The sequence below is a fragment of the Bufo bufo genome, chromosome 5 (assembly GCF_905171765.1).
Source record: "Bufo bufo chromosome 5, aBufBuf1.1, whole genome shotgun sequence".
Lineage (NCBI taxonomy): Eukaryota > Metazoa > Chordata > Amphibia > Anura > Bufonidae > Bufo > Bufo bufo.
The window spans coordinates 104953308-104975996 of record NC_053393.1 but is presented as its reverse complement, the minus strand read 5'-3'; the positions used below and the strand labels follow the sequence as shown (position 1 = coordinate 104975996).

At 41.2% G+C, this 22689-nt stretch overlaps 1 protein-coding gene across 2 annotated transcripts in view; it reads left to right on the top strand.

Annotated features, from left to right (window-relative positions):
• The window catches only part of HNF4G (hepatocyte nuclear factor 4 gamma), a 178500-nt gene that overhangs the window by 24543 nt on the left and 131268 nt on the right, over positions 1 to 22689 (top strand). The window contains exon 2 of one of the 2 annotated variants that reach the window (XM_040432972.1): positions 10100 to 10179. The exons of the other annotated variant lie outside the window; for it this stretch is intronic. Within the exon in view, the coding sequence (XP_040288906.1) occupies positions 10167 to 10179 (13 nt within the window). The 5' untranslated portion in view covers positions 10100 to 10166. The remainder of the gene's footprint in view (positions 1 to 10099; positions 10180 to 22689) is intronic. 2 annotated transcript variants of the gene reach the window in all.

Below are 22689 nucleotides of genomic sequence, written 5' to 3'. Positions count from 1 at the left end.
TTACTGTTTAGTTACATATTTTAGAATAACATTCAAGTCACCTGTGCCCTATTTACTCCGAGTAGAAAACACAGCTCAAAAGGAAAAAATAAAATGTCTCTTTCTCATTCCGCTCTGTCTCTCTCTCTCATTCTCTCTTTCTCTTTCTCCCTTTACCTTTACCTCTCTCTCTGTATTTCCCTCTCATTTCTTGATTTTTCTCTGTGTCTTTCTTCTCTCTTTTTTATTTTTTTTATCTCACCCCCTCATACTTGCTGAGCGTCGCATGGTTGCTTTGTCTGGTGTCGGCAGATGGCATGCACCGGTGTCCCTCCACGTGTGATGTCAGATTAAATCCTCTTTCAATAGCGAATTTTCCTACTGGATGCGATGTGTGCAGCAAATGCATATCATCCAGACTGAATCCAGACCCATTCATTTCAATGGGTCTGTGTGAGGGGGCACATATCTGGCATAACTACTGTGACAGGGCACAATGTGGATATTACTACTGTGTGGTGGCACAGAGGGGCAATAATTACTGTGTGAGGGCATTTAGGGGGCATTAATATGGACCACAGGATCTGAACGGTCTCCACCATCTGTGAGGGGGCACATATCTGGATATAAGTACTGTGAAGGGGGCACATATCTGGGCATAGCTACTGTGAGGGGGCACATATCTGGATATAAGTACTGTGAGGGGCACATATCTGGGCATAGCTACTGTGAAGGGGCACATATCTGGTATAAAGTCTGTGAGGGGCACATATCTGGGCATAGCTACTGTGAAGGGGCACATATCTGGATATAACTACTGTGAAGGGGCACATATCTGGGCATAAGTGCTATTGAAGGGGGCATAGTGTGGGCGTTACTACTATGTGCTGGCCTAGGGAGGAGTTCGAGGCGTGGCCTAGTATGAAAAAATATATAAACATATTGACCCATATTATCAAGATTTTTATTTTATTTTGCACGTATATATTTATGTCTGTAGGGGTGTATGTGGGGGGCCCAGGTACATCCTTTGCACAGAGGCCCTCTGCTGTCTGTGTCCGCCCCTGATCCACTGTGTAGTGGCCATGATGCATACTGCATTTCAGCTCCAATTCAAGTGAAGAAAAGTTCACCAATATCTACGACAATATCATGCACTGTAAATGTTTACTGAATGTGCTGAACCAAAGACATGAAAACTATAACTGTGTGTTATTTATTTACTTGGATTGTGTTGGGCTATACTTACTGTAGATGAGACCACTTTTTGTTAAAGGTGTTTTCTCACTTCAGAAATGGCATTTATCATGTAAAGAAAGTTAATACAAGGCACTTACTAATGTTTCCATATTGCCACTTTTGCTGGCTAGACTCATTTTAAGGCATTCTTATAACAGTTCTCACTGACTAAGTGGATAGTTAAAAAAAAAACTAAAAATCTTTATTAGAAATGCTTGAATTAAATAGGGCTATTCCTTCTCTTAGTTGCAGAGATAGGCAGATTGTGGTAAATAGTGTGTTGGGGGGTACTGAATAGCTATATTGACTAGAGATGAGCAAATCATAGCTGATGAAGTGGAATTCGATCCGAATTTCAGGAAAAATTTGATTCGCAACGAATGCAAATTTCCTCAAATTTTTCCTAAAATGGCGGCTAAAATGGTGGCTACACGTGTAAGGACATGGGGCAAGGAACTGTGTGAAGGTGGGATGACCCATAATGCCATGCATGCAGCCAATCAGCAGCCAGCCCTTTGATGTCACAGCCCTATAAATACGGCGGCCATCTTGGATTAGGACATTTTCCAGCGTTCGGAGTGCAGGGACAGACATGAGAAGGCTCTAGGGACAACAATAGGAAAAACCTGATTGTGACAAAAAAAAACTGAAAAAACAATTTATAAGTGCAGGGAAAGGATAGGGAGGAATTATTTCACAGCATCTTAGTGCAGGGAGAGACGTCAGAAGGCGCTAGGGACAGTGATAGAAAAGCGATTTACAAGTGCAGGAAAAGATTATTTGGGGATCCAAATAGCCATTATACAGCTCTGTCATTCCAGCAATTTGTTCTTGGGGTGCAAGTGCTATGTTGAAAAGCCTTCAGTGGCTTATATCTGTGGAAAAAGAAAAATATATTCTCAGTTCACTTCTGCAGTTATATGTAGTGAAAGCGTTTAGTGACGTATTTCAGTACACAAAGAAAAATATTTACGCAGTTCACTTCAGCAGCTATATGCGTTGAAAGCGTTTAGTGGCGTATTTCTTTAGAAAAATTAAATTATATACGCAGTTCACTGTTACAGTTCTTTGCGGTAAAAGCGTTTAGTGACATATTTCAGTACTAAAAGAAAACTATATACGCAGTTCACTGTTGCAGTTATTTGTGGTAAAAGCATTTAGTGGCCTTTTTAAGTACAAAAAGAAAAATATAATCTCAGTTCACTTCTGCTGTTATATGTGGTGAAAGCTTTTAGTGGCCTATTTCAGTACAGAAAGAAAAATTTATACGCAGTTCACTGTTGCAGTTATTTGTGGTGTGTCGGGCGATAATAATTCAATTAAGAATTCTTAATTATGGTCATAAAATAATTAACCCTGAAAAAATAAAATGTATATAATTTGTCATAAATTCTTGAAATCATGACCTGGTGAGTTGTAGACAAACTAATCGATACAATTCACCTCTGAGTCCGACTATTTCCTCAGATAAGTTCTTTTGACGTGAGATGATGTTAATGATTATAAAAATATGCAGATTTATTGGTTACAAGGTTATAAACATAAATAAGTAAATAAACACAATGATACATGCAAATGAATATATTCAGCGTTGATATAAAGCAATACAAGCTTAACAATACATGTGAGTGGAAATAACTTGTCACATTATAACAAAAGATATTATTAGGTTAGAATATCAAAATAGGAAAATAATTTATATACATCACTGGTGAAAGTGTTTAGTGGCCTATTTCAGTACAAACAAAAAAATATATTCTCAGTTCACTTCTGCAGTTATATGTGTTGAAAGAGTTTAGTGGCCTATTTCAGTAGAGAAAGAAAAATATATACGCACTTCACTGGTGCATTTATTTGTGGTGAACAGGCAAATCAATTTTTTTTTAAATTTGCTCATCTCTAATATTGACCCACTCAACATCAGTAATGGTCCCTTGGGAGGGGGTATGTGATCCGAAATCAGCAATAGGGCCCAGATATCAGCCCACTATGTGTGTGGACCCAATTCCCACAAATTATGTTTAATGTGCACCACAGACTAACGACCCAGGACAGGATAAGGCTATTTTCACACCTGCGTTAGGATCCGTCTTTTATCTGCACAGACAAATCCGCACCTATAATGCAAACGCTTGTATCTGTTGTATCTGTTCAGAACGGATCCGTTTGCATTACCATGAACAAAAATTTTTTATTTATTTTTTGTTCATGATAATGCAAATGGATCAGTTTTGACTTACACTGAAAATCAATGGGAGGCGGATCCTTTTTTAATTGCACCATATTGTGTCAGTGAAAACGGATCCGTCCCCATTGACTTACATTGTAAGTCAGGGTGGATCCGTTTGGCTCCGCATCGCCAGGCAGACATCAAAACACTGCAAGCAGGCTGAACGGAGGCAAACTGATGCATTTTGAGCGGATCCTTTTCCATTCAGAATGCATTGGGGCTGAACTGATCCGTTTTGGGCCGCTTGTGAGAGCCCTGTGTGAAAGTAGCCTAAGGTGTACCTGTATAAATTCACCTGGATGACCAGGGTGCACCATATAGTTACATATATCACCCAGGATACTAAGCTGTGTTCCTATTGACTGGCACATCTAGTCTAATGTAGATTGTACCCTAATCTTCACCTATGGACCTTTTCTCATGTCCAATTGGTTGGTACAATTACTGTTTAGCGGCATGTAACTGAAGCACAAACTACCACCAGATAATACCTAACTAAGCTATCTCAGCCAGCTCAACACGTTTCTGTTGGACACTTCATCAGGAGCATAGGCGTAAGGTCTGAAAAGCGGTAGCCTAATTCTGACTGGGAGCCAGCGGTAGATGCTGCACGTGTGTTGTGCAGCGTGGTCGGCACTAGGAAAAGGTCCATGGGTGAAGATTAGGGTACAATCTACATTAGACTATATGGTGCACCCTGGTCATCCAGGTGAATTTATACAGGTACACCTCAGGCTACTTTCACACTTGTGTTCAGAGCGGATCCATCTGGTGTCTGCACAGACGGATCCGCTCCTATAATGCAGACGTTTGGATCCGTTCAGAACGGATCCGTCTGCATTATAGTTTAGAAAAAATTCTAAGTGTGAAAGTTGTTCAGACGGATCCGTCCAGACTTTACATTGAAAGTCAATGGGGGACGGATCTGTTTGAAAATTGAGCCATATTGTGTCAACTTCAAACGGATCCGTCCCCATTGACTTACATTGTAAGTCTGGACGGATCCGTTTGCCTCCGCACGGCCAGGCGCACACCCGATCGCTGCAAGAGCAGGTGTCCGCCTGCTGAGCGGAGGCTGAACGCTGCCAGACTGATGTATTCTGAGCGGATCCGCATCCACTCAGAATGCATTAGGGCAGTACGGATCCGTTCAGGGGCGCTTGTGAGAGCCTTCAAACGGAGCTCACAAGCGGAGCCCCGAACGCTAGTGTGAAAGTAGCCTTATCCTGTCCTGGGTCATCAGTTTGTGGTGCACATTAAACATAATTTGTGGGAATTGGGTCCACAAACATAGTAGGCTGAAATCTGGGGGCTATTGCTGATTTCAGATAGCATACCCGCCTCCCAAGGGACCATTACTGATGTTGAGTGGGTCAATATAGCTATGCAGTACCCCCCAACACACTATTTCCCACAATCTGCCTATCTCTGCAACTAAGAGAAGGAATAGGCCTATTTTATTCAAGCATTTCTAATAAAGATTTTGTTTTGTTTTAACCGTCCACTTAGGCAGTGAGAATTTTTAGTTTTGGCACAGTATTGTCCTTCTGTGAGATCCTTATAACAGGTAGAAGGAAGGTCAGCATCATGTACATTTTTGCAAGTAGCATTTTTATTAAACAAGAAAGTACTTAATAGTTTAGGAGCATGATATAGTCTATGACTAATCATAAACTGCATGAAACACTGTGATAGATCTGGTGAAACTTCTCTGGTCTTATTATAAATACATTTCTACTGTAAGTAAAAAATAGGGCCCTTATCACAAAATCATTTCTGCTGACTCTTTACATCTTCCATAAACCTCCTGGACCTCACTATTAAGGGGGCATTCAGATCACCGTTTATCTTTATGTTGTTCTGATCAGTCAGAAGAAGAGAGAGAAAAAAAAAAAATACAGGATCCTGTAAAAAAACGGATCCTGTTGTATCAGTTAGGGCTTGTTCACACGACCGTTGCCCCTCCGTGCCCGTGCTGTGGACCGCAAATTGCGGTCTGCAATGCATGGGCACCGGCCGTGGGGCTGCCGCGTGCAGATCGCGACCCTATTCACTTGAATGGGGTCCGCGATCCGTCCGTTCTGCAAAAATATAGAGCAAGTTCTATCTTTTGGCGGTGAGGATTTGCAGACTCATTCAAGTGAATGGGTCCACATCCATGATGCGGAATGCACAGGGTCGTTGCCCCGTGTATTGCGGACCTGCCGTATGTGGGCTGCAATATGGCAACGGAGGGGCAACAGTCGTGTGAATAAGCCCTTATGCATAGTATTGCATAGGATCCATTTTTTTACAGGATCCAGTAAAAAAACGGATCCTGTTGCATCAGTTGTCATCCGTTTGAGCCATTTCCGTCTGAGATCCTTTTTTTTTAGATGGAAACAAAAGTACTGCATGCAGTTTTTCCCATGTAAAAAACGGATCTCTGTCGGAAATGGCTCAAACAGATGACAACTGATGCAACAGGATCCGTTTTTTAACTGGATCCTGTTTTTTTTTTTCTTTCTTTCTTCTTCTGACGGATCAGAAGAACGGAAAGCTAAACGGTGATGTGAATGCACCCTAAGGGTACTTTCACACTAGCGTTATTCTTTTCCGGTATTGAGTTCCATCCTAGGAAAAGAACTGATCAGTTTAATCCTAATGCATTCTGAATGGAGAGCATTCCGTTCAGTATGCATCAGGATGCATCAGTTCAGTCCCTCTTACAGTATTTGGCCGTAGAAAAAACCACAGTATGCTGCAGTATTTTCTCCGTCCAAAATTCCGGAACAATTGCCTTTATTTAATTTACATTAAAATGTATTAGTTCCAGATCCAGCATTAAAATTGCCGCATTGACAAATCCGGTCTCCTAGTCTGCGCATGCGCAGACCTTTACAAATGTGAAAATAATAAATACCGGATCCGTTTTTCCAGATGACACTGGAGAGATGGATCCAGTATTTCAATGCATTTGTCAGGGATCCGCATCTGGATCCGTCTACAAATGATATCCGTTTGTATACGGATTTCCGGATCGGCAGGCAGTTCCGGCGACAGAACTGCCTGCCGGATCCTCACAACGCAAGTGTGAAAGTACCCTAAGTTATAAACCCCTGACATTGCTCCCTTCCTTTTCTCTTTCCTCTCATGCAAAAATTCCAAAACCTGTGATTTTTCCACTGAAAATCTATACTTATCCTCTGTGTATCTACTGGTGAAACTCGAAAAATTAGAATATCGTGCAAAGTTCATTTATTTCAGTAATGCAACTTAAAAGGTGAAACTAATATATGAGATAGACTCATTACATGCAAAGCGAGACATTTCAAGCCTTTATTTGATATATTTTGGATGATTATGGCTTACAGCTTATGAAACCCCAAAGTCACAATCTCAGGTACCCTTTGCTCAGGGGATATGGATTAATTTGCTGACTAGAGTGTGACACTTTGAGCCTAGAATATTGAACCTTTTCACAAAATTCTAATTTTAAGCTGCATTAATGCAATTCCTTTTAATTTGCATAAGGCCTCATGCACATGACCGTTGTTTGGGTCCGCATCCGAGCCGCCATTTTGGCGGCTCGGATGCGGACCCATTCACTTCGATGGGGCCGCAAAAGTTGCGGACAGCACTCCATGTGCTGTCCTCATCAGTTGCTCGGTTCCGCGGCCCCGCTAAAAAAAAACTATTACATATCCTATTCTTGTCCGCGCTTTGCGGACAAGAATAGGCATTATATTGACGGCCGCCCGTTCCGTTCCGCAAATTGGGGAAGGCACACGGGCGGCTTCCATTTTTTGCAGACCGCAAAAAACGGCACGGTCGTGTGCATGAGGCCTTACTGAAATAAATGGACATTTGCACCATATTCTAATTTTTCGAGTTTCACCTGTATATGTATTCATCATGTGAACATAACATCAAATTCACAAGTTACCATATTCTTCTAACAATTTTTCAAAACTTCAATAATCCTTTCCAGAGCAGCAAAGCCTTCCTGACATAAACAACAAATACCTTGCTGTCTGAAACTTGCTCAATCTGCATGCTTCTGGACCTTCTAAGATGACTAGACTCTTCCTCTCAGGGGCCCGCTGGTAATAGAGTTGATTTCTTTGTAGCTGAAGAATCAGAGACATAGGTTTTCTAAACTTGGGCCTAGCTCTGAGGAGCTTGCGCATCTTGGTCTTCTCCCTTGTTCTGCTAGACTAATACTCTTTACTTACTAACTCAAATGTCAGCCTGTGTAAAATAGAAACTGTGTACATTACCGCTCCACGACGCTTTTTTCTTTGCTCTTTCCTGCAAGGACCTACATGGCGTCGCACGTGGTCACTTGCTTATATCACGTGGCGTCCCATGTGACTTGCTCCTTCCTCAGTGGTTAGTGTTTGAGCTGATTGACAGAACTTATTATATGTATCGAGCTTGCACATAGCACTTTTATGTATCGAGCTTGCACATAGCACTTTTATGTACTGAGCTTGCACGTAGCACTTTGTATATTCAGTTTATATGTGACATCCGCATGTACTCAGCTTACACAGAATACTCTTCGTCCAATCTATGCTAGCACCTTACAAGTATATCACTACGAATACTTCTATATCCCAACAAAGGACAACCTACATATTCAGGAACATCATCCATCTATGATCATATAGCATACTTCACTAAATACTTTTAAGACATTTCAACCTTTATTAACATAGAAGATCTTTCCCGTTTTTGTGCAAACAATAAATATAATTTTATTACAACTAAAGATACTCATCTTTTCCATTTTTACACCACATGTGAGTGTGCCATCACATCTCTATATACCTAATAAATGAGAAATACTCTATGTGAAATTTCATTTTTCTTTATAGATGAAAATCTTCTTCAGTAGTTACTGTATAGTATTGTTTCCTCATTGCTGACCTCTGGCCTGAATGCAGACATTGCTGTGCTGCCACCCATGTATCTTTATTGTCAAACTGTGTCACAATTCTACTGATTCATCACGCAGTCACACTTAAGCAATCACCTGGAAACCCACATACATCCCTAGATATTCTTAGGAAACATTCTAAAATTCTAACATTGGCTAAAACAAATCATGAAAAAATAAGACATACTTACAATAATTATAACTAGAGATGAGTAAAGTTTCAAAATATTCATTTCGGCAGCTTCATCAAAGTTTGATTAGAAATTCTATTCCTTACAAATGAATTTGTCACGAATTGCTATAAACCAGGTATACCCAGGCCACTCTGTCTAATTATATTCTTCCCACTTGATGGCCCAAATCTCAGTTGGTAGCCAAACTTTTTTAAAGAGCAGACACCGGGCAGTAATGCCGGTAACAGACTTTGAACCCTTCAGGTGCCGTGGTCATCTGGGTGTGCTTCAGCTCCCCCCGACCTGGATCAGGGTGGTCGTAGAGTGTATGCAGCAGCCATTGTCCTCTTGTGTGATTGTACCAGAGATGGTACACAGCATTCAGGTGGGAAAACCTTCCTCAATGCAATCAAATTGTGGGATCCACAACAGGGATAACCATAATCCCTGCATAAGGTCAGGGATCCCTCCCTACTATGAACCTAGGGGTATTTTGCTTTTTAAATTATTAGGGTTCAGACAATATGGCAGAACATGGTGGATGGCTCAAACATGGCTGCTGGATTATTGCAGCAACACTGTCTTTAGCGCATGAGTGTTTGCCACGTCTCTCCCTATGCTCATCTCATAGGACAATGGCAGAGACTGTGCGGGATGAGGCTTTTATAGGGCTGTGACATCACAGGGGATGGCTCTCTGTGGATTTGCTGGCTGCACGGCATTATGGGTGACCGCGCATTTCCAGGCTCCTTACTTTCACTTTTTAACACGTGCAGCCTCCATTTTTTGATATGTTAGTTAGAAAGCGAGTGGAAATGTGGCTTTGTTTAGAATCAAAGTTTTCCTAAGCCTCAAACTGAATTCCGCTTTGAATGCTTCGCTCAACACTAATTATAACTATACACAACAACCGATAATTGCTTAGGTAATATATGGCAGTACATATCACAATTATTTGCGTTGGAAATCCCTTTAGTGTCAGAAAGAACCCATGAAAATAAACTGTTTACTCTGATCATCTGCAATCTGTGAGGAAACCTGACAATACGGTTTTAATTTTCCTATAGTGCCACCACTGGGCAAATGAAGTATTACATGATACCTTATACTATATACAGTATGGACATGCCAGGTCCTCCTGAGGGAGAGATGTTCTTTGTAAGCAACTTAGGCTACTTTCACACTGGCAGCAGCAGGGTCCGGCAGGCTGGTCCGGCGGGCCAGAGGTCTGGGCGCAGCATGGCAAAAATGCAGAGAGGAAGCAGGCCAAAAACTACAGCTTGCTGCATTTTTTGTTCGGCCACCTCTCGGCTTGATAGTCGTGCTGCGACCGGACCTCTGGCCTGCCCCCATTATAGTGAGTGGGGCTGGAGCGGACTTCCGGTGGCACGATGGGCTAGCGTTAACACGGATTTGACAGGCTGTTCCGGCGGTGAACCCTGCTGCCGTCAGTGTGAAAGTAGCTTTACTCTTACAAAAAGACAGTTGCTTTTACTGTAGGAATGCAGTAGATATTAGCTATACTATTCTAATGTATTCTAATATCATCTTTTTTAGATATGCAGTAATATAAAAGCTGAGTGGGGCATGAGCATGACACCTAAGGACCTGCTGGATATACTGAATGCCGGAGCCAGGTAAATTGTCCTTGGGGACTTTTTCTCGCAATGCCCTCTATTATTATATTACTATTGAAGTATTCTTAAAAAATTGCACTTCACAAAAAAGTCCTAGGGGTTATCCCAAATTATAATTATCTTGAGAGTGTCTGGATGCTGAAATCTGATATCAACTGAAATCACCTAGTTGTGGGCAGACATGAGAATGGAGAATTAATGAGTGCCTAGTCAAATTATCTTTCTGGTGGCTCTCAATTGTTCCTCTTGAGCAGGAGTGTACAGCAGGAAACATCTGTATGCCCTAATAGTCCATGAAAAGAGATTGTTAACTTGGGAAAACATTCTAAAAAATTGTGTAAAACGGATGGCAGTTATAAAGTTCAATTTAGGATACATCAACATGGGATGGGTATGCTGCAGACAGGGCCGCTTTTAGACAAAATGTGGCCCTGGGCAGAATCAAAAGTGGGGCACCCAAATCTTATAATAATGTACTAACAACACAGTTACATTCTGTCGATTCCAGCCCTCCCTCACAGATTTACACCCTATAAAGCGCCTCACACAGTTCTTCACCCTCATGGCCCCAGAATACGCCACATGCCCCCTCCCCTCACAGCAATGAGTTCCCCTCACTCACGGCATCTGAGAGTGTTAAAAACTGGAAGCGTGGGATTCCTCTTTAGGCTCGTTTTTCCCCCAGCGGAGATTGGCCAAAGCACCATGTTCTATAAATAAGCCACAGCCTGTACTAGGCTTTCTGTCGTAACAGAAAAAAAAAAAGGCAGATTTGTGTTTTTTCCATCACTTTATCTCCCAAGAAAATTGAATAAAAAGTGATCAAGTCATACACACCCCAAAATGGTATTGTCAAAAATGACAAATCGTTCTGCAAAAAATTAGCCCCCACACATCTCCGTAGACATAACTATAAAAAAAGTTATGAGGGTCATAATATCGCGATCAAAAGAAAAAAAATATTTTTTATGAAGTGAGTCCTGATGAGGCTTAGCTTACTGCAGTGAGCGGGCCTATAGACGTCCTGACCGGGGGTGCTGTTAGGGTTGCCACCTTTCGCAACAAAAAATATTGATTACACAAGTTAAAAAGATTGATATGGGTTAACATGGGTGTTATTTGGTCATATCTTATGTTTTGCTCCATTTTTTTTCTCAATAAAATCTAAGTTTTCACTGTTAGGTACACCCCTTTTATTTAGCCTTTATTTTGAAAATGTTTCTGTGGGGATTTGAACTTACAACCTTCTACATTAAAGGCAAGAGCCTTAACCACTGGGCCATATCTAAATCATTGCTGAAAAACATCATAGAAGTTTCTCTTGTATTAAAAACCTCATAGAAGTTTCTCTAGAAGTCAGCAATGACTTAGCACTGAGCTCTATAGGTGGTTAAGGTCCTTGCCTTTAATGTAGATGGTTGTGAGTTCAAATCCCCACACAAACATTTCAAAAATACTCTAAATTAGACTTGTACATGCAGGGTGTCCCTAAGCATAGTGATTATGCTTGGGAATACCCCTTTCCTGTTCAAAACACTGACACGTCCATATATGGAGTCAGAGCAGGGACTCCTAAGCTGGGAAATTCCCCACTCTGGAGTTCCTTTCTGTTGAAAGATCTGTGGAGACTGAAGCCCTTAGAGGATTGGGGCCCTGGGCAATTGCTCAGTTTGCCAGCTCTGGCTACAGATTTCAGTTGTATTTTTATGTCACAGGAGAATATCCAGTGCCAACCTGGAGCTGGAGTGTCTTACTTCCTGCTGTAAACATTTATGATACCTATCAGTTAAAGGGAATATGTCACCTATATTTTTCTGCCAGGAAAACCACATAGTGACATATATCCTTTTATCTCATTTTTTTATATTTTGATTGCAGATTTAATTCAATTTGCTGAATATCAGAGAGTTTTCTAGACATGCTTTGTGACCTGTGCAGAGGGAGGGATTTAGGGCTATATCTAAATCATTGCTGAAAAACATCATAGAAGTTTCTCTTGTATTAAAAACCTCATAGAAGTTTCTCTAGAAGTCAGCAATGACTTAGCACTGAGCTCTATAGGTGGTTAAGGTCCTTGCCTTTAATGTAGATGGTTGTGAGTTCAAATTCCCACACAAACATTTCAAAAATACTCTAAATTAGACTTGTACATGCAGGGTGTCCCTAAGCATAGTGATTATGCTTGGGAATACCCCTTTCCTGTTCAAAACACTGACACATCCATATATGGAGTCAGAGCAGGGACTCCTAAGCTGGGAAATTCCCCACTCTGGAGTTCCTTTCTGTTGAAAGATCTGTGGAGACTGAAGCCCTTAGAGGATTGGGGCCCTGGGCAATTGCTCAGTTTGCCAGCTCTGGCTACAGATTTCAGTTGTATTTTTATGTCACAGGAGAATATCCAGTGCCAACCTGGAGCTGGAGTGTCTTACTTCCTGCTGTAAACATTTATGATACCTATCAGTTAAAGGGAATATGTCACCTATATTTTTCTGCCAGGAAAACCACATAGTGACATATATCCTTTTATCTCATTTTTTTATATTTTGATTGCAGATTTAATTCAATTTGCTGAATATCAGAGAGTTTTCTAGACATGCTTTGTGACCTGTGCAGAGGGAGGGAGTAGATAAGCTGTAATATCACCTACTGTGAATGGTCAAACCTGTGCTATATATCGGTCATTCTGTCAGTCTAATTCTGTCTGTAATGATAAGCAGATAAAGTGATCTGTACAGACTAGAGATGGGTGAACTTCTTGAAATTCATTTTGAGTCAGATTCATCAATGTTTTTCTAAAAATTTGATTCATGTCCAAATCAATTCTACAGAAATCAAATATGCTCCAAATGGGCTGAAAATGTGTATATAACACTCTGAGGTCACTCACACACTTTTGCTCTTTCTCTCCTCTATCTCCATAAGCTCTTGAATGCAATGACATTGATAGCAAATAATGTCAGATTGACACTAACATACAGTATATACAGTAGTTTAAAAACACTCTGCACTGTCACATGTTATGCTTTTTCATATTCGAAAGCTTCCAAAAATGATCCCTTATCAGGGACAGATGGTGTTTAAACACACACAGTGTTATGGGAAATAAACAGTGGATTGTTGGGACCAAGCATCCAAAAATTATGCTTTAATGAGGGCAGATCCCTGCCCCTGTCTATACACACATACACATGTTAACGTCAGAAGAAAGTATTGAAAAATTATGCCGTAACCAGAGCAGAACACCTGCTTATACTTATACACATATCAGAAAAAAAGTAACTTGTGCTGCACAAACATCCAAAAATTATCCCTTAAGTGGGGCAGAATGTCTGCTCTTATTTATACACACAAGTATTACTTGTCAGAAGAAACAGAGGCTTGTTCTAAACAAGCCTGGAAAATTCTACCTTTTATTTGGAAGCAGTACAGTGTGGATGTGGAAAGGGTAGGGTAATAGTGGCATGTGGCTGCAGTGGTAGCAGCAGCATTAGTTCAGGATGGAACAGAAAAGTCAGTAAATTTGTATGTGGTTGTTTAGAGGTAGAAGTGGTAGTGATGGCTGTGTAGTGGTAATGGTAATAGCAGTAGGAGTAATCAAAGTGGCGGTAGGGAAATTTACAGCAGGGAGTAGCAGCTGCGTTGGAGGCAGCAAGAGCCATACAGTAAAGACCATGATGGTAGGCAGGTAGGCAGGGACAGTGGCATGATGATGAAAGCAGCAGCCATATGGTACAGTACAAAACATGATGGTAGGCAGGCAGACAGCTGCAATGGCATAATGGGGCACAGTCAACAAGGGCAGATCTATTCATCGGTCTTAGCTGGAGATATGAGAAAATCCTCACAGATCCATGCCGTGTTCAATTTGACAAAAGTGATGTTTTGTACACTGACTGAGGACAACTTTATTTGGATGTCACAATGCCACCAGATGCTCTCAAAAAAACATTTCTGAGATGACACTGGAGGATGGATGAGAGTAGAGGGAGAGAGAGAACACTGGGTCAGTTCCGGCCACTGTTCTAATCTGCCTGCCCAGAAGACCATGGGGTCAAGGAACGTGGTAGGTGCCATGAAAGGCTAGAGTCCAGGTAGGACTTAACCTGGGGGTTCAGGTGGTACATCTTGTTTGCTGATTTGCGTCAGCCTGGAACGGTACATGGAAAATTTCTCCATCATGTTGATGATACTGAACTGGCTGCTGTGGCTTCTGCTGCTTGTGGTCACAGAGATGGCAGAAAGTAAGTCCCTCTGCTGGGGGCGGAGAGAGGCCTCCTGGTCAGACACGCAGGTGTCTGCTTGTCAAAAGCCACAGCCAGCTTAGAACACAGTGTATCCTGGTAATAAAGCAATTTTTCCTCCCTTTCAGCAACAGAAAAACATTCCCATATTTACTTAGATAGCAATAGTCTAAACGGATGGCTATCCAGTAATCATCAGATTGCTTTATGGTAACTTGGTAAGAATACGCCTTTCATTATGTAAGCAATCAAGCATAAAGCTTTCCATTCTCTTCATTGTGCCCAAAGAGCCAGTTCTACTGAGATGATTGGTCATCATGGCCGGTGTTGGCCATCATTATAATCATCCTCCTGCACAAGCTACTCCTCTCCCTCCTGCAACTCCTGCTATTTCTCTAGATGACCTTATGTTGATAGTAGTGGTAATAGAGTCTCAAAGGTCTATAAAAGTAGGGTACCTGCTTTTTTAGACCCTTGAGACTCTATTAACACTACTATCAACATAAGGTCATCTAGAGAAACAGCAGATTTTTTAAATTCTTTTTCTCCTTTAGGTGTTTAGGTATCAGAGCAATCAAATAAAAGTTATGTTTTAGCATAAGGCCTCTTTCACACGACCGTATAGCTTTTTTAGTGTTTTGCGGTCCGTTTTAAATGGATCCGTTGTTCCGTTTTTTGTTTCCGTTTCCGTTCCGTTTTTCCGTTCTGTTTTTCCGTATGGCATATACAGTATACAGTAATTTCATAGAAAAAATTGGCCTGGGCATAACATTTTTAATAGATGGCTCCACAAAAAACAGAACGGACACGGAAGACTTACGGATGCATTTCCGTATGTGTTTCATTTTTTTTGCGGACCCATTGACTTGAATGGAGCTACGGAACGTGATTTGCGGGCAATAATAGGACATGTTCTATCTTTTAACGGAACGGAAAAATGGAAATACGGAAACGGAATGCATACGGAGTACATTCCGTTTTTTTTGCGGAACCATTGAAATGAATGGTTCCGTATACGGACCGTATACGGAACGCAAAACGGAAAAAAAAACGGTCGTGTGAAAGAGGCCTTAGGGTCAGAAGCAGGGTTTTGTTTAACCTCTGTCTTGGCTATTAGTTTTTCCTTTCATAAACTCCCACATTGAGCTCCCAGCAGCAGATAGAAGCCTGCAGGGTACACTGGGACTTCTTGTGTCACATCAACTGGGCACATGTTCTTTGCTCAGCAGAGGCTCCGTTCCCGCCATGCTGTCCCTGGCACGTAATGAGCAGTTGGCAGTTGCACATGCTCCCCGTTTTAATAATAACTGAAAAGCAAGCTACTGCTGCTGTGTTCAGCACGCGGGTGAAGGGGTGTGTCAGAGGAACGGCCAATGGCACGGCAGCCTGCTGATACTGGCAAATCAGCAGCCTCCTCCCTAATAACAAAGCTCTGTACTGTGAGGAGCTTTGTTATTGGAGCTTTCAGGCGCCAGCAGTATTGCTCTGCTGGCTGTGCCATCCACGGCGCTCAGAGCGCTCATGAATGGCAGTGAAATTATTGTGTGTATTCATATGCATTAGACATTTTTTAGGGAGTAAAACTGCCTGTACAGGCGTTATTGCGGCCTCTGCTTCCAGGTCTAGTCCAACACACATTCATCGTGTGTTGGGCACAACTGAAAGGCTTATCTGGGGTTGCAAGGGTGGGGAGCAGGGGGAATATTGTGACCCTTGGTTACAAGGCAGAGTGAGACGTGACATCCAAATCATTCTGCTGTGGCAGAGAGGACGAGAGAGTCATTCAGTCCCCAATTTCATCTTCTTTGTCCTCAATAATAATGTGGCACCTATCAGAAGCCAGGGAAAACGGTGGCCTGCTACTGCTACAACTAGCCGGATGGCTGGTGCTGCTACTGCTTCTACTTCCCACATTATTTCACCTGGATGACAAGGCCTTCACCATTGTTTTGCACTCATTTTGTTTCCAGACAATTTATTATGAGGCCTATAAATAAAATGTCATGGGTTTGGTATATAGATTATTAAATGGTACTAGAAAAATTGTAAGAGTGTTTTATGTCATTTAAATACAGAGGCGTAATTAAATATACATCTCCTTCTACAAACACACTGCACATTGGCATTGACAATTTACTGTACTCTAGTAATAATGCACTTTTTGCGGTAAAATGTATTTGAATTATATGTTCACAAGCACAGGTATAAGGATACAATTTTTGTTGGTCTGATGCAGTAGCGTTCAATAGCAGGGTTAAGGTGGGTTCACACTAGCGTTAGGGATTCCGTTATGGCTTTCTGTTATAACATGGTTATAACGGAAAATAACAGAATGCCCAGACAGAATGCAAAATAGACAGGACTTTGTTTTCCGTCTTGCATAACAGGACCCAGACGGATCCGTTATGCTTTCCTATAGACTTGAATTAGGACGGAAAGCAAACAGAATGCCTTTTAAAGGCTTCCATTTTGCATTCCGTCATAATACAAGTCTATGGGCAGAAGAATGGATCCATCCTTCAGTCTTATGGATTCCGTTATTTTCCGTTATAACCATGTTATAACAGAAAGCCATAACGGAATCCCTAACGCTAGTGTGAACCCACCCTTATATGCAATGTTTGCAAGATGCAAGCACAGCAATCAATACAAATCTTATTATAAAAATTCATTGAACTATTTCAGGCTACCACCAAAAACAAAAAAAATAGGGGAAAATTGATCTATAAAGAAGAAGGATATATGTATAATTATACATACCAGAGATAAGCAAGTCAGTTCTATCAATATGGAATTAACCCAGAATTTTCCCCCAAAATTTGAATTTTAACAAACTCAAATATTTTGCTATTCAAGAGAGACCCCCATGTGGAAAAACAAGGGCAATTTAGCTGATTCTATCTATTTTTATTTTATCAACCAAGAAAAGAGCACATTCCATCCCAGTAGTCTGGGGATTATATCATGCTGAGCCATCACCACTTTTACTTACACCAATTGCATTTTACAAGATTCCTTCTTACACATGGAGATCACAATATTAATGCTTGAAGTGTTACTTGGATGTGCTATATTATTTGGCATTTCTTATTTTCACATCATTAACATGGCTGTCATCCATGCACAAGGTACACACTGAAAAAAAAAGTAAATTATTATTAAAAAATGAGAATTGTTCCATAATGGAATAAACTCAGAATATGACTATATAAAATCACACTTACAAACTTGCACTCAGTATTCTACCGTATAATGTCTCTCCAATCAAGTAGAGTGGTTTAACTGGAACATAAATGTAATTTCTATGTACTCATTTTCATGTACGGTAATTTGCATGTAGTCACATACAGCCAGGGCTCTATTGTTCCTTTATAGATAACAAGAAAATATTGAAAATTATTATCATTGATCTCCAAGAGTTATGGCGGCACTTTCTTTCTCTCTTTTTTCTCCAAACATGTACAGATCCTGTTTTTCAGACCATGCCTTGATCATGGCTGTGTCTGATGACATCCAGCTGGTCCCCTTTTTTTAAGAGTTGTCAAGTATACTACTTAAAGGGGTTCTACACTTTGTTTAAACTGATGATCTATTCTCTGGATAGATCATCAGCTTCTGATCGGTGGGGGTCCGACACCCGGGACCCCCGCCAATCAGCTGTTTGAGAAGGCAGTGGTGCTCCAGCGGCCTTCTCACTGTTTACTGCTGGCCGAGTGACATCACGACTTGTATCAACTGGCCTGGGCGGGGCTAAGCTCCATTCAAGGGAACGGAGCTTAGCCGCTCCCAGGCCAGTGATACTAGTCACTGAACAGTGAGAAGGCCGCTGCGCTGCTGGAGCGCCGCTGCTGGAGCCCCGCTGCTGGAGCGCCGCTGCTGGAGCGCCGCTGCCTTCTCAAACAGCTGATCGGCGGGTCTCCCGTGTGTCGGACCCCCGCCGATCAGATGCTGATGATCTATCCAGAGGATTGATCATCAGTTTAAACAAAGTGCAGAACCCCTTTAAGTTATATGGATGTCATAGGGAATTCCCTGCTCAGGTCCGTGCTATAAGCTTTAGAATGAAACTGCTAATAAAGAGCATGTTTTCATGTATTACATGGTTGGACATTCATTAGGATGGCCAGCATTTATTACTATATTTTCCAAGGGAAAACATACAGTACGACCAGTTGATGCTTCCACCAGTGTTAAAGGCACATCAGCATTGTTTTCTAAAGTGCCACATGTGGCAATACGTTAAGTGATATGTTGAAAAGTTTAAATACATGTTAAAAGGTTTAAAAAATGTAGGTATGTAAGTTAGTATGTCACTGTTTATGGGGGGGGGGATATTTAGTCAGAATCTATGAATGAAATATAGTTAAAGGACATTGAATAGCTTCAGATAATTGTCATTAGTGTTGAGCGAATCGAAGCCAAACAAATTGACTTTGATCCGAATTTCATGAAAAATTTAATTTGCCATAAAGCTGAATTTTTAACAAATCTATTTTTCCTGAAATGGCGGCACAAAAAACCCAAAATATACTCATTTAATCCATTTGCTCGAGTAGAGGCCGCCGTTGGCCAACTTGATTGAAGATAACACGCAAAATCTCGAGATTTCACGTGGTAACTTCAATCAAGAGCTCCACGACGGCCTCTCTGCGAGCAATTGGATAAGGTGAGTATGTTTTTTTTTTGTTAAACTGGATTAACCCCTGAAAGGCCTTAATTTTAATTTCAGATGCCACTACATGATCGCTGTACCCTGTCATTGTGCCCCCGCAACATGCAAAGGAATACACTTTGTGACAAAGTAACTCATCACAAATTTAATTTCTTTGTGAGATTTGACGAAGCAGCCAAATCAACTTTTTTATAACTTCGCTCATTACTAATTATCATATTGCCCAAGTTCAAGTTCCCCCATGCTCACCCCTTTGACCCTATGCTGCAGCTGTTGTGACCCTGTCTAGGTCCCCCTCAGTTTCTGCTTCCTCTTCCCTCTAAACACAAAGAAAGCACACTCAGCCAAACACTGATCCCTGTGGTGACCCATCTCAGCTGATCACGAATTGTAGCAGCTCTAGGGAAGAAAGGATGTCAGAGCTCAGTTCTTCTCCAACATTGTCTAGTTAATGTTATAATATACCTTAAGCAAGAATGAGTCTGAGTTATACATGTTTTCAGTCTTTTGACTGCTTTTACAGTATGTCATTGTTATTATTGTAAATGGGTTCTGCACTCACTACTACCTTGAGAAACCCATTCCTCTCCTACTGGATATATTAGTTGATGGAGCCACTGCTACTCATTTTTAGCTTAGTTTCCTATTGATATCAAACTAATAATTCAGAAATGAACATATAACAGTCTCTTTTACTAAGTGCAGGTACCTTCAATAGCAGCAGATTTTAAGTGCAATTTTCTGGCACAAGTAAGGAATATGGAGGCAGGTTGGATGGCTGCAATTTAGCACTTGTATTGTATTGGCCTAGTATTATCCTGGGTGATGGGTGTCTTAGCCATAGTCCTTCACCTTACAGTAGTGTCTTTAAATGCTTGTCTCAGCTGGTCACTCTGCTGTCTGATTCCTCTCAAATCTGTTCTTAAGACTGTCTTTATCTGTTATTCTCTTTGAAGGATCTTTTTTAGGAGCAGGAGCTCATAACTGGGCTTCCTCTCCTCACTAAGGTTGCTCTGGAACTCCCCCTCTTGGCAGGAAGCAGGACCAGCCCACTCCTGCTAAGACGGGAGAAAGAGGTTGGATAGCCCTCATCCTTGCCACCAATTTCAGGTAGATACAGCCAAATTAAAATATATAACAATATGAAACATAACAAACTATGTACACAGTAAATGCAGATACTCCCAAGTCTGGGTACTGCTTTTTTATAAGAACATTGATTTCCATTATAGCACCAAACCTGGAGACCTCTGTTGGCAATAATGCATAGCTCTGCTCCAACTTTCCCTTAGGGTCCGATCAAAGGGCAGATTTTGACACTGTTTATGCCACAGTTGTTCAATTTGGATGCAGTGGATCTGCGCCCAGTTGAACTCCATTGAATGGAGCTAAATCGCGAGCAGACACCCACAGCTACTGCTCCAAGTGGTAGCTGTCCACACATGTCCCTTATTGGCACAGCTTCAACCTGCTGGTCCAGGAACTGTAGCACTGCCTACCATTGAAAACAATGTGAGGCAGACACCATGTGGCCCCCAGCAAATTCTGTGATATGAAAGGGCCCTTACAGTACATGCAAAAAACACAATCCTGATATTACATATTATACATAATAAAACACCCACTTAAACAAGAAAAGGTAATATACTGTTCAGCACTGAGCTTAGGATGGATGTATGAACATGGTTACTGATTGTTCTGTCATATATGACTTTATCATTTTGACTTTTTTAGTGTTAATTGTTATGGTACAGCACATAATGATTGCTTGGAGACATACAGTACAGTAGTGTTACACTATACACAGATGATAGCTGGAACCCTTTGTAGCTTGTATCAGATTGCTACTTTTAGCTCACATTGCTGCAGTGCTGATCCTTTCTTGGAAACACAATGCATATTATTTACAGGTACAACTTGAAAAATTAGAATATCGTGCGAAAGTTCATTTATTTCACTAATGCAACTTAAAAGAAGTTGCATTAGTAACATCGTAACATAGTATATAAGGCCGAAAAAAGTTGTCCATGCAGTTCGGCCTGTTATCGTGCAAGTTGATCCAGAGGAAGGCAAAAAGCCCCTGTGAGGTAGAAGCCAATTTTCCCCACTTAAGGGGAGAAAAATTCCTTCCCGACTCCAATCAGGCAATCAGAATAACTCCCTGGATCAATGAACCCTCTCTAGTAGCTATAGCCTGTAATATTATTACACTCCAGAAATACATCCAGGCCCCTCTTGAATTCCTTTATTCTACTCACCATCACCACCTCCTCAGGCAGAGAGTTCCATAGTCTCACTGCTTTTACCGTAAAGAATCCTCTTCTATATTTGTGTACAAACCTTCTTTCCTCCAGACGCAGAGGATGTCCCCTCGTCACAGTCCTGGGGATAAATAGATGATGGGAGAGATCTCTGTACTGACCCCTGATATATTTATACATAGTAATTAGATCTCCCCTCAGTCGTCTTTTTTTAAAGTGAATAACTCTAATGTTGATAATCTTTCAGGGTACTGTAGTTGCCCCATTCCAGTTATTACTTTATTTGACCTCTATACCCTCTCCAGCTCTGCTATGTCTACCTTGTTCACAGGAGCCCAGAACTGTACACAGTACTCCATGTGTGGTCTGACTAGTGATTTGTAAAGTGGTAGGAATATGTTCTTATCACAGGCATCTATGCCCCTTTTGATACAACCCATTATCTTATTGGCCTTGGCAGCAGCTGCCTGACACTGGTTTTTGCAGCTTAGTTTGCTGTTTATTAAAATTCCTAGGTCCTTTTCCATGTCAGTGTTACCAAGTGTTTTACCATTTAGTATGTACGGGTGACTTGCATTAATTCTTCCCATGTGCATAACCTTACATTTGTCAGTGTTAAACCTCATCTGCCACTTCTCTGCCCAAGCCTCTAATCTATCCAGATCGCTCTGTAGTAGTATACTGTTAATTACTTTACACAGTTTAGTGTCATCTGCAAAAATGTATATTTTACTGTGCAGCCTTCTACAAGATCATTAATAAATATATTGAAGAGAATAGGGCCCAATACTGACCCCTGAGGTACCCCACTAGTGACAGTGACACAATCTGAGTGTGTACCGTTAATAACCACCCTCTGTTTTCTATCACTGAGCCAGTTACTTACCCACTTACAGACGTTTTCTCCCAGTCCGAGCATTCTCATTTTATATACTAACCTTTTATGCGGTACAGTGTCAAATGCTTTGGAGAAGTCCAGATATACGACATCCATTGATTCGCCGCTGTCAAGTCTAGAACTTACCTCCTCATAAAAACTGATTAAATTAGTTTGACATGACCGATCCCTCATGAAGCCATGCTGATATGGCGTTATTTGCTTATTTTCATTGAGGTGCTCCAAGATAGTGTAACATCCCAGAGTATGTCACTAAACTCTGTCACCCAGCTTCATTATGTTAAGATGTGAATGTGTTAATATCCTGTGTAATTTCAATGTGCATTAGCATGTTTATGTCTGTATTTTATATATTTGCTGTAATTTTCATGTACACCAGCAGGTGGCAGCAGTATGTAGCAGATAGTCTGTAGGAAAGTTAGTATACCTAGACTGGAA